General features: G+C 44.9%; 1 protein-coding gene across 1 annotated transcript in view; it reads left to right on the forward strand.

Annotated features, from left to right (window-relative positions):
• The window catches only part of PHF12 (PHD finger protein 12), a 32,176-nt gene that overhangs the window by 15,479 nt on the left and 3,835 nt on the right, over positions 1-12,862 (forward strand). The window contains exons 4-12 of the mRNA XM_056506646.1: positions 1,201-1,588; positions 2,118-2,238; positions 3,204-3,336; positions 4,036-4,200; positions 4,790-4,951; positions 6,029-6,845; positions 8,841-8,963; positions 10,275-10,418; positions 12,275-12,373. Of these exons, the coding sequence (XP_056362621.1) occupies positions 1,201-1,588; positions 2,118-2,238; positions 3,204-3,336; positions 4,036-4,200; positions 4,790-4,951; positions 6,029-6,845; positions 8,841-8,963; positions 10,275-10,418; positions 12,275-12,373 (2,152 nt within the window). The remainder of the gene's footprint in view (positions 1-1,200; positions 1,589-2,117; positions 2,239-3,203; positions 3,337-4,035; positions 4,201-4,789; positions 4,952-6,028; positions 6,846-8,840; positions 8,964-10,274; positions 10,419-12,274; positions 12,374-12,862) is intronic.

The raw sequence follows: 12,862 nt of genomic DNA on the forward strand, positions 1-12,862 counted from the left end.
GCTGTCTATAGGCAGAACAGGAGTCACGTTAATATAACTTTGCCATCAGAGCTGTGATTCTAGTTAATACGTGTTTTTTAGAAGAGTGACTTCACAGCAGTTATACATCAGCAGAGGGTGAAATCACAGTGAGTTATGATTTCCTGGGCTGTTGAACAGGATGGGGAGGAGATGATTGGGCAAGATTGTAGATTTTTTTGTGCCTTGATGCTCTTTCTCCAGGAAGCTGTCTTGCACAATGTAAACATCTTATTGCTGTGGCCACGTAAGGCTGCGTAGCAGAGGGTTTAGAAACCACACCAAGCTATCTAGCAACTGTTCCCTTGAAGTGACACCCAAAACAGATTGGAAGAAAACTGTGTGCTCAGCCTTTTGTTCCTCAAGTGATTGCCTTGTTATGTTTCCAGGGTACTGTTCAGCCGTCTGCCAACAATAGAAATGAAGGTCACAAATCAAAAAACAAATAATAAAGTAAAAAGAGAGAGAAAAGGAGAAAATCCTCAACTTTTCTATATTAAAAATAGCCTGAAAACACTTTTCTCCCTTTGCAGACTGTGCTAGTGATGGAGTAGATTGGTTCCTCCATATAGGTGATGCTGTCAAGCACTGGAGCATGCACAGTTGTCCATCCCAGGCCATGCAGCATCTCCCTGTTCCAAAATGGATCTTGTGGTGATGGCAGTCTATAGTTTTCCTCTGCTGCACCTTGTTCAAGATTCCTGCCATCAGGAGATAGCAGAGTGTTGTTAGTATGTTGTGCTTGTATTCTCAAGCTGACCTTCTCAGCCCCTGATGGGTTTGTATGCAGTACCAGGGTTAGTAAAATGCATCAACAGTGAACAGTCTGCTGTGGAGTTTTTCAGTGTTGGTAGCAAAGTAAACAGTTGTCTGATTTGTCAAGTGTTTAGGACTAGATGCTGTGAAATGCTGTCCTGATCTGGATTCAAGTATAGCTACCCTGAAAGGAGAGACACATGGTAATGTTCTTCCCCATGCTTGGTTCTCTTCAGCTGTTCTGTCACCTGTGCCTTAGCTACCATCAGACTGTTCTTGATCAAGGCCCTAATGACTTCAAGGGGGAAGTTGTAGTGAGTGGCTCAAGCGTTTTCAGATGCTGTTTGTCTTCAGTCACATATTTATCAAGGTTGATGTGCTTTGTTTGTGGCCTCCATGATAAGCCTGCCTATTCATGTCGTGCAGAAGCGAGAACAGAAGAAAGAGCTGGGGCAGGTAAATGGATTGGTGGACAAATCTGGGAAAAGGACCACCTCCCCCACCAGTGACGCAGACCTGTTGGACAGGTCTAGCAGCAGCATCAGGGCTAATGCGCATGCCAGGATCTTGGAAAGGAGAGCGAGCCGGCCTGGCACTCCCACATCCAATGCCAGCACCGAGACCCCCAACTCAGAACAGAATGATGTCGATGAGGACATAATTGACGTGGATGATGACTCTGCCATTGCAGAAATGGACTGTGGGCAGCCCCAGCTGAAGCGACCCTTTGAGCTTCTTATTGCTGCTGCCATGGAAAGGAACCCAACGCAGTTCCAGCTGCCGAACGAACTGACCTGCACCACAGCACTTCCAGGTGAGCAGGGCCTTGTCTGGTAGTGAAGATGTCTGCAGTTGCATCCTGCTGCCCTCTTAGCTCTTCTCTCTCGATAGTTGTGGCTCCAGTGGTGCTCACTGGTGAAAGCAGAGGGTGCCTCAGGCTCTCCTCCAGCTGCCTAACAGCAGGTGCCTTTCAAATCTGAGCTGTGGGGACACTGCAGCTACACACCGTGTCCATCAGGACTTGTGGCAGATGCTTGTTGTTCTCACCTTGGTCTAGACCATCAATATGAAAAAAAATCAATTGTCAAAACACTTGATTTTTGATTTATGATGCAATAATATAGTAACAAAGTGTAACTAAATGTATAAGATGTCACTGAAATTACTAAGTATGAAATATATCTGCCTTTAAAGACAGTCTCTGTCACTTAAGGCTAGATTTAGTGGTTGACAGAGGTTCCTTAAGCAGCAATCTTTGACTTTTGAGATAATTATATGTATCTCCCAGAAGGCAAATCTCTGCTATGTTGATAACCCAAAGCTTTTTAAAATTTCCTTTCCAGGTACTAGTAAGAGGAGGAGAAAGGAAGAAACCACAGGAAAGAATGTCAAGAAAGCACAACACGAGTTAGACCACAATGGTTTGGTTCCCTTGCCAGTGAAGGTCTGCTTCACATGCAACAGGTACTTACTGTTCTTCCAGGGAAGTTGTCCAGTTTAGCTGCAGCCTTCAGGATCAAAGTTCTTGCTGAAAAAAGTAGATTACCTGTTTCCTTTTCCATTCTCCTTCATTACTTACTTACAATCCTCTAAATAAATGGGAGAGTATTCATCTTTGCTAAGTAACAGGTGTTTAACACAGCAGTGTAGGTCCAGCTATGAAGGATTCTGAAATGTTGCCTGGAGATTGACAAGATTGAGCCATCTTGTCTTCAGTGTTTTTCTGCAAAGAAATATTCTGAATTCATGGTGGTTTAGTAAATGGAGATGTTTGTTTATGGTTTGTGAAGGAAGTGTGTGAGGAGATGACCTTTAAGAAATAGAAATCTACTGAGAGATTTATAAGCCCAAGGCAAATAGGAATATTGTACTGAAATAGTAAATCTGAAAACCAGTACAAAATACTGATGGGTTTTGTAACACTGCATAAAAAAATGCATAGATCAATCCCAATTCAAAATGTCAGTGAAAATGAAACTTTATTTCAGAAACCCAGTCAGAGTGAATTTCTCAAAGTGGAATGGGGACTCAGGTGGGCTTTTGTGGAGAACAACTGATGACTTTGTCATAGAGCAATGACTTTTTTAAAGCCTGAGGATTCAGATGTAGTTGTTTTTCTGGCGTTTGAGACTTGTTCTGAGAACATCTTGTTGATGTACATGTCCCAGCATCGCACATGATTCCTCTAAGGAAACTTGTAATTACCTAAATGTGAAATTTCCTTTTGATCTCTGAATTTTGCTTCAAATAAAGGCTTTTGCTTCATGTGAGTCTTGAAGAAGGTCCATACAGATCAAGTTACAAATCAGAAATCCTACTTTTTGGTGCAAACAACAGTCTAGAGGCTAAACTGAAGTGGTCAGCCAAGCTTGCCTGAATGTTCTATTTATACTTCGTACAGGGAATAAGATTTGGCTCTCTCTTCTCAGGAGTTGCAGAGTGGCACCTCTAATCCAGTGTGATTATTGCCCACTCCTGTTCCACATGGATTGTCTGGAGCCACCGCTTACTGCCATGCCTCTGGGTAGATGGATGTGCCCAAATCACATAGAACACGTGGTGGTAAGCAGGACTATGATTGCAGTATGGTAACCAGATGCTGGAGTGGAACCTGGCAGGTCCATTAAAGGACAGAGCACAACAAATGTAAAACAGCTTCTGAGCTCTTATTGCTCCCTGTAACGCTTGTAAAGCTCCTGCTGCAAGCAACACACTCTCCAAAGGAATATGATGCTGCTCTCTGCAATAAGATATAAAGATGGGGGAACTTCTTCCTGTAACTGAAGCTGACAGCTCAGATTGTGGCTCACTGACAGCTTGTCTAGTTTTTGACTGGACTCTTTAAGATCTAGATGAGCTTCCAGAACTGGGATATAAAGCAGCACAGTGCTACAAATAGGGGAAGTAATTCTTTGCATGCTTAATCCAAAAAAAGTTTCATTCTAAGAGGGAGTTTTCATTTTTGGAAAAGCAGTGTACTTGAGACTTAAATACTCAGGAAACAAGGGGTTGAAACAAAGAGCTTTTTCCCAGACAAACTGCTTCTGAGAGCATTGATGCTGCTTAGTCGGTCTCTAAATGCTTTTGTATTCGTCTCCAGCAATGTGCCCTTTAACAGAAATGGTTAGTGCTGCAGGAAACAAATAGTCTAAAGCTGAGCTGATGCTGTACTGCCAGTCCTACGAGGCATTATGAAAGTCTTAGGGTGCCTTAGAGTGACCTGCAGATCCCTAACTCCTGTGGCATTATCTGATCACCCAGCTGAACCAGAAGAACTTGACCCTGAGTAATCGGTGCCGAGTATTTGACCGGTTCCAGGACACCATATCTCAGCATGTTGTCAAAGTGGATTTCTTAAACCGAATCCATAAGAAACACCCTCCAAATCGCAGAGTTCTTCAGTCAGTGAAGAGGAAAGGTCTGAAGGTATGTGTGATAAGTAGTGGTGGGTGAAAATCATGTGTGCATCTGTTTTAGTTTGGAAGGGAAACCAGCATACTCCTTGGGGCAGGAGGATGAAGATGGGGTCTGGATGACTGTGTTGGTGAGAGATCTGGGAGTCAGCAGTCACTACCTGTAGGATTTACAATCTCTTTCCTTCAACTATAAGGGTCAATCATTACAAGTAAGCACTTAAATCTAGCACAATCACAGAAGGTACAACACAAAACTTCCTGAAGGTGGCCCTACAGTCAGATTTGGGGCTGTGTTTGTTGCCAGGATGCCTGAAAACTGCCATACAGACTTCCCTTAGCTGTTTTTTCATTATTTCTCTTATGCTGTAGCCACCATGTTGTACCAAAGTCATGCCTGACCTAAGGGAATAAAACCTATTAATTTCAGCATGGCTACATCAATTTAAAGTACTCAGTCCTTGATACTTCCAATGTATCTGCAGGGTTCCTTTGGGTGAGAAAGCAGCAAATGCAAAGTTTAGTGCTGATCAGGCACTTGGTTTAACTAGTCATTCTTGAGTAATTGTTCTCATGTGTGATCTTCCTTCTCTTCCATGTAGGTTCCTGATGCTATAAAGTCCCAATACCGGCTTCCACCCCCGTTACTCGCGCCTGCAGCAATTAGAGATGGCGAGCTGATCTGTAACGGGATCCCTGAGGAACCCTTGCAGAAGCACCTTTTGAACACTGAGCACTTAGCCAGCCAGACAGAACAACAGGAGGTAAATGAAGTCAAATGCTTGGACTCTGTGTGTGTAGTTGCTTTGGTACAAAGATCCCCTTCCATTTCAGTCGTGATGGAGCAGTTGTCTAGGAAACCAATCTCAAGCTCGTGTGTGAAGGTGATAGCTTGTCTTATCTCTGACACTCTTGCCCATTAAAACTTCACTTTGACTTTCCAGGTGAGATGTAAAATTCCTCATTTGACACTTCATGGAAGTGGTGCAATAGTCCTCCTGCCTTAAGAGTGGAGTCAAGGGCCTTCTGTCTAGACATCATCTTTATTTCGTGGCTGAGGGGAAATACTTTGTGCTTTGGTTATGTAAGGCTGCTCTCTGACACGTTTATTTAGAAGTTAATGTCCCATTTCTGGGTCGCTTTTTATTGCAGATGGAATTGGACATGTAAATCAAGGTCAAATGAGTGTTTAAATCTTGTATGAAACTTCTGGCTAGATTCCACAGTGTAAGAGCATGTTAAGTTGCAATCAGTGGAGAAATCAAGTCCTTCTTTTAGCGCAGACAAGGTTTTTTTATGTGGCAGGTGCACATCCACCATGGAGCTTAAAACATAGAATAAATCTTTTGGTTTTCCTCCACTTTGTGTAAAAGGAAAGTGCTTTCCTCCCCAGCTTTCTACTCCCTATACCTGAGGTACAGCAGCATTTCTTAACAACATGCTGCAGAATAACTTGGAGGATTTTGTTTGGCTAGAAGCCCAAAGTAGTGAAAGGTGTGCTTGCAAACTGAAGGCTGAAGAGTTGCAGCATTTAACAAGTGAAGAGAAGGAGGAGTTTGTAAGTGAGGAAATGCTGCCTTCTCCCTCCTTTAATCTCAGCCCCTCTCTGTCCTATCTCCAGCATGGAAATAAACAGTACATAATTTTGGTTGCAGTTTTGTACCTCTGGACAACATTTTCTCCTAATTGTAGATGAGCTCCAGAGCAGATGGTGTAGTTCCACACTGCATCTCAGCAGTCAGCAGCTGGATGTCCTCAAGCTGGGTGAACAATGGAGCAACTGCTGAGGTTTGGAGCACTGCTGCCTCCAGAGCTAACCTGCACTTTTTTCTTCCTTCCAGTGGCTCTGTAGTGTTGTTGCGCTCCAGTGCAGCATATTGAAACATTTATCTGCTAAGCAGATGACTTCGCTTTGGGACTCTGAACAAACAGAGAAGGCTGATATTAAGCCTGTTATTGTGGCAGATGGCTCACTCGCCAACCCTTACCAGGCAGCTGACAAGGCACCCACACCTTCCCTCTATTCCATGTCATCCTGCACCTCAGGGATTACCACCCAGAATTCCTTGAGCTCCTCGCAATCCCAGCAGACATTGTCACAGGAAGATGTTAACTGCAGCTCTTGTATAGATAAATCCAAGAAGACATCTTCTTGCGGGACTTCGAACGGGCCGACAGCCTCTGACGTTAAAGTGAACGGGCCTCATTTCTATGGCGTTTCATCCGAATCCTCAGCACAGTTGACTGACTCCCAGAGGCTCACGGGCTCTGGGAACACAATACCTGTTTTGTCTCATCGGCAAACGTGGCCTCGGCCCCTCACGCCCCCAGCCAGTTGCGGACTTCTGAATCACACCATTGGAACCATTGTCAAAACAGAGAACGTAGCAGGACCTGTTTCTTGTGCACAAAGGGGATCTGCGCCGGTCACGAGTTTGCCTACGTCCATCTCGAGCTCCTGTGCCAGCCTGGAGACCACCAGCACTTTGCAAAGGAAGAATGTGCAGACGCAGGTCGGGCCGCCGCTGACGGCAGAGCTGCGGGCCGGGGGCTCCCCACTCAGTGCCACCCGGGCTCTCACCCCTCCCCAGGCTGCAGGAGATGGCATCTCAGCTGTTGGGTCCACAAACAGATTCTGTTCACCAGCACCACCTTCAGGTACGGGCTGAGCCACTGACCTTGGCCCTGGGGCTGAGAAAAGCTCAGGCTAAACTTCATTCAGAAACTCAAGGCTGTAGCAGTGTGCCCTCGTTTGACTGGGAATCAGGCTTTCTGTGGAGAGCCAGCAGAAGTTTCTCAGGTCTCCTCTGTCTTAGGTCGTTTTATGGGAGCCATGGGATGTATTTTTGCTGGCTGCCTATACTTGAGGGGGGAACTGTCCTGACAAGCAGGATAGTAGGTCAGTTGAATTCTTGAAAGCAACAGTAGTTTTATATCATTTGGCTGCTGCCTCGCTATTTCAACAGCTGCTGCTTTAAAACCCCAGCACTGCTGTAAAACCACTGGTTTGTTTCAAATGGCCATTTGGATTGCAAGGTAATCAGTCCTTCTCACAAGAGCAGCTCTCTGGGATTTAATCCAGAGTAATTGTTCAGGCAGTGGTTGTGTCCCCTATTGCAGGTGTTGTTGGAGCCTTCAGCTACACAGAAATGTGGGACTGGGAAGCTGCAGTCTGCTTAGGATCTGTTGGTCTGACACAGGGTAGTTAAGGACTTGGATATGCTAGAGATCTTGAATTGTACCCAAAAAACTTGCTACGTAATAGTAAGGAATATAATAAAGTGTATATAACCATTTTTAGTGTGGAAACTTAAAGTCAAAGATGTTGACAGATGTTGGAGTAACTGCCCACAGCTCAAATTCTGCTAGAATAAACTTTCACATATGGTATTCTCTTCCTTTTCCCTCTCCCCACACTAGTTCAAGACTCAAACCTGCAAACCCTTTGTGTAGGTTGGGTGGGAGCAGTCACTGAAAAGCACGTGACAGAGCTGTGTGTCACATCTCATGCAGTTCCAGCCTGCTCAGTGTCAGGCTTGTGTGGAATGGCTCAGGTCTGGTGGTAAAGCAACAGAGCAACATCTTTTTATAATCCTTTCTAAAATTCCTCAATGAGTAACTTCTAAGCTTTGCCTTGCCTTTGGAAGCAGTCCCCAGGGTACTTGGCCTCCTCCTGAATAAACTTGGTTACTCTGAGGCTGCTGATTTGACCATGCCCTGCTTAGAAACGCAAGGCTGGAAGAAGTTCTGGGAGAGGAAATGAGACCGTATTATAGAAAACTTCTTGCTTGTGGTTTGAAGAGCACTGCAAACCCTACATAATTTTGCAGTTACTTAAGATGTTAAATAATTGCCTCTGGTGCAAAGCTTGTGTTCTACAAAATTATTACTTGCTGCAATGTCTCTTGGGAATGGTGTAAACATTTAAATTTTATATCTAACACGATGGATAAATATATTTATAACAAAAATTGTGGTGTGCAAATTTTGCTGCCAAGTACAAAAATGCAAATTGCTCATGATTTTTTTTGTCATAAATTTCAGTAGTTATAAGCAAACCAGCTCAAGAAGATCTGGTATTGACAACACATTACAGGGATTTTGTTTCCTGGCATTTGCCACTGCTTCTTTCAGTTGCATGGCCACTTCCAAAGCAGGAGGGTTTTATTTTGTAAATAATAAAATCTGCTTATGACTGTCACATTCCTTGTGGACAATGATGTGCACCCCAGACTTTATAATTGTGTAGAAATAAAACTATGGCAGTTGTACTTTTTATTCATGTTAAAACCTAGACAAGCTACTTGACAAATGTCTCTTAGGTTTAATAAATTCTTCAAGCTCCTGGTGAGCTGGTGCTCATCTTTCCAGTGTCACCACAGGGAGCAGGAGATTAAATGTATAGGTCAAGAATTCCTCCAGCAGCTGGAGATGAGGCAGAAACCACATTTGGCTCTGTGTTGCAGGCACACAGAAGCCTTTCTGTGAGCAGAAGAAAGCTCCTGGCCTCTAGTTCAAACCTTTTTGAAAGCATGACTATGAGCAAAATGAGTCATTTGGAGCAGCTTGGCAGCCAAGGGCAGCCTGAGGACTGGGTGCATGTCTGGTGAACGTCACAGTGACATCTCTTCTCTCCACCACCTCTCTCTGTAGATGGTAAGGTCAGTCCCAGCACCTTATCCATAGGAAGCGCTTTAACTCTACCCTCATCACTCACTTCAAACTCTGCAGCTATGTTGGATTTCACCAGTTCCCTGAAAGCGTTTATGGACGGGGGTGAGTATTTAATTCATCATCAGTCTCTGCTAGCCCTGTGTGTTTGCTTCCCTAAAGCATTCCATCTCTGCTTGGGGAAATGTTCCAGAGATAAAGAAGGGTTGTAGTCAGGTGAGGGAGGGGCTGGGTGTACACTACCTTAAATATGTCACATGCTTCCCTGCTCCTAGTGTTGCCAAGGCAGCAAGGCCAATGAAGTGTTTCTGCCTGAAGCTTTTCTGGGGAAGAATCACAACTGGGCTGCTTTCCAGGTGGAATTCACATGCAGAAACCTGCAGCTCTGCCATGTTGTTGTCCTAGCTGCAATCCAGAGCTGCTGCTGGAGGATGTAAAGCAGCAACAGATCTTGTAGTAGAGCAGTCACCTGAGTGGTGACGCTCCAGTGGGTCTGTTAATTTTATAATTTATTTCTGCTTCCGTCAGTCTCCTAGACTGGCCTGGTTTTTATTTCCTTTCGTTGCACTTGGCAAGAGATGGCAAATGTTAGCAGAGTGCCTTCAGGAGGGGATTGCTGAGCAGAAATCATCAGTAGCACAGCCAGGCTGTTGACAGAGGTGAAATCTGAAGAACAGCCCTCCTGGCATTGCCAGTGTAACCCTCTTTTGAGTGAACCCCAGCTGCCCAGTCCACCTCTGCTATTGGGAAAGGCTCTTACAGCTTTTCCTCCTTTCCATTTTAACTGTTGTTGATGTGGAGAAAGCTCTTGGAAGAAGAGGTTATGCAGCCTCCTTGCTGCAAGAACGCAGACCTCTGTAAGGCTTTACAAATATAAACACTTCAGAGTTATCAGAAAATCTGCTCTAAAGCTCATTAATAATATTGTCTGAATTGCCATGTTTGGTTTAATTTACCCTGCTATGGACATGTGACTCCAGTGTGAGCCTGCAGCAGCTTCAAAGGGGGTTACAATTCTCTGTGATGCAGGGCTGGACTTTCTAACCAGGTAGCAGAGCTTCAGAGGAAGGACCCAAAATGCTGTCCAAAGAGGTGCAATGGCCATCTCTACTGACCTGTTGATTCTGAGCCAAAACAGCAGATTTTCAGCTTTTATCAACCCTAGTTGCCCCAAACTTCTGCTTGCTGCCTCAGTTATAGCTCTCCAGCCATGGCTGGCACTGTCCTCACACTCTGCTCACAGGAGGTGATGTGAAATAAAAGCTCACCTATGTGTAAGAGTCTTGATATTGAAGAATTGGTCAAGTCTTTGCTGTTGAAGCAAACAGCAGGTTTGAAAATTGGACAGTTAAATCCCCAGTTCAGGTTGCACTCTTTCCCTGAATAACTTACTAATTGCTTTTTGTTTATTAACAGAGATTGAGATAAATATGTTGGATGAGCAGCTGATCAAGTTTCTGGCCTTGCAGAGAATACATCAGCTCTTTCCTCCCAAAGCTCAGTCTCTAGCCAGCAGTGTCAATTCCCATCAGCAATCTTCTGTAGGAAACCACATTGAAGGTAAGAGCAGACCTAGAATAGCTGGGTTATGTTGAGCTATAGATTTGCCACTCCCTTGTCTATTCCTTGAAGGAGATTTCCCTCTTCTTCTGGTATCTGATGCTGCCTTTCACTTTTCTTTCTTCTCATCCCCCTGCTCTGGATATCCACTGACCAGAAACTCCACCAAGATCCTTTACTTAATTATTTACAAACCTTCAGTTTTTCTGCTGGAAATGTTTAGTGAAGTTGTGTTTTATTCATCTTACAATTAGCAAGAGATGGGAAGGTTCATCTCAGGTGCTTGGTGGCTTTTCTTTGCACTTTTACTTTTGAGATGGGCAAGAGAAATCTATGAATCCCTGCTCTCTTTCTGGAGGAGTTGCTTGTGATACGAGCACAAGAAGAGGAGCACAGAATATATGTGTGACATTGTCATTGCCTGTTCAAAATGTTAAGCTGAAGCCACCACTACATAAGACTAATGCCAGTAATGGAAAACAACTTGAATTTTTCTTGCAAATCTCCAGATTCCCCAGTTTGGCTTTGTTTATTACCATTGGTATCACCTGAAACTGCAGGGTGAACGTGGCTTCGTGTTCCTCTGCATGCAGCCAGTCAGTTTAATCTGCTTTCAAGCACTAACTGGACTGCCTTGCTGTGGAAGCAGTTCTCTGCTCCCCCTCTGCTAGGCCTGGGGGTAAATATCCGAGATAAAATCTTTGGAAGTCAGTCAGTAATCTTTTTCTGAAGCTCTGTGCTTGCCTGCTTTAGCATCACAGCATTCCCTAAATGCTTTGTCAGTCTTCTTGTGATGGCTGCTGCAGGACACAGCAGCAGGCTGTGGTATGAGCTGCCTTCCTGGTCTGGAATTCTTCAGCAGTCTGCCTTTCTCAAGGCAGATTGGTGCTGTCTTAACCCATCACCCTTTTTGGGCAGGAATGATGCATCCAACTGGCTGCTTAGCATTGCTGATGAAATGTTAGATCCAAAGCCTTCAGTGAGCCCTGCAGAGCCAGGCAGCTGAAAGGATTCATGCAGGGCAGCCAGGCAGAGGTGGAACCTGTGATGCCACTTGGTGTGGCCACGATTCTTGATGTAGGTACCTCTGCAGTCTTTCATAATCCTCATGTTCTGTCCTTTGATTTCACCCTCTTGCTGTCCTGCAGATGTGGTGTCAGGAGAGGCTTCAACTCACTGTATAAGGGGTTTTCTTTCAAAAGAGTGCTGAAATCCTGGTTAGGCCTGTGTGGCCCAATAGCTGTTCCACAGATTTTCTTAACGTGGGCATGTGAGTGTGTGATTTGAACTTGGAGCTGCTCTGGAGGCTCAGCCCTGGACCAGCCATTGTCAAGTATGCCATAGAGACTGACCTGAGGGTAAAAGAGTCCAGTTAATCACCCTGTCTTGGGAGCTGGGTTTGTCCCTGCCAATCCCCATTCAGCCCAGGTGTTTTTCCTGCAGCTTCCACTAGAAATGAAATCACAGCTGTTAAGTTGGTGAATTCACCAGCACCAATTCTTTTTAGGTAGCACTTTGAGAGCAAAGACTGAGCTCTTTGATTAGCTAGAGTAGAAGAGATTAAGAAAGAAGCCAGTGGTAGAAGGCTTGTGTATTCCTCAGCGTGGCTCCATTGTGCACACTCTGTGTTAATGCTCCCCATTTGCATGGCTTGTGTAGGTTATGAGAAAGCAATTTTCTCTGACTGGCAAAAAGAGGTTTAATGCACAAACGTTCCTAGAGGGTTGGGAACTGGTGCTTAGGCCAAAGCTGATTGCATCCTCCTTAGGGTCTGTGCTTTCTGAGCTGGGAACGCTGGGGTCAAGCAGCTTTCCCAGCTGATAACATTGTTCAAGTGATTTCTTTTTATCTTGCAGCGCAAAGAAAGGAAGTGCAAGCCCGGGCGGTGTTCTATCCTCTGATGGGCTTGGGGGGTGCAGTCAATATGTGCTATCGAACCCTCTACATTGGGACAGGTGAGTAGCTTCTTCCTGCTCTGCCCTTTCAGAATCAGGGTGGTTCTCCCTGAACCCTCCCTAAGGTCTGTGCCAAGTGAGTGTCAAAGGAAACAGACTCACTGTGGCCACTTGTACTGGGATTCTGCACTACCAAGAAGTGTGGAAATCCCCCATCTGCCTGTATCTGTGTGGGTGGCAGCTCTGTCACCTGGTGTCATAACTAGAACAGCTGCCATGGAGTGGTAATGCCTGACTGATGGAGAGGAGAGTTATGTTTTGTTTCTTGTTGCTTAGATTCTTCTGATGCTCTGGGTTGACCCAGGAGCAGTGAAATGCTCTTCAACCTTTGTGGAGCTGCTGGCTCCCTTCCCCCACTGAAACTTTGTTGGTGGCTTATCGAAGCATTATTCATGCAGTCCTGGGAGCAGGACAAAAGCAGTTGCTCCCCTGTTGTTTTGCTAATTGAAGTTTAATTCTGTCTGTTGTTCTCTGCTGCCTGACAGTTTT

This window comes from Oenanthe melanoleuca, chromosome 19 (genome assembly GCF_029582105.1).
Source record: "Oenanthe melanoleuca isolate GR-GAL-2019-014 chromosome 19, OMel1.0, whole genome shotgun sequence".
In the NCBI taxonomy this organism is placed as follows: domain Eukaryota; kingdom Metazoa; phylum Chordata; class Aves; order Passeriformes; family Muscicapidae; genus Oenanthe; species Oenanthe melanoleuca.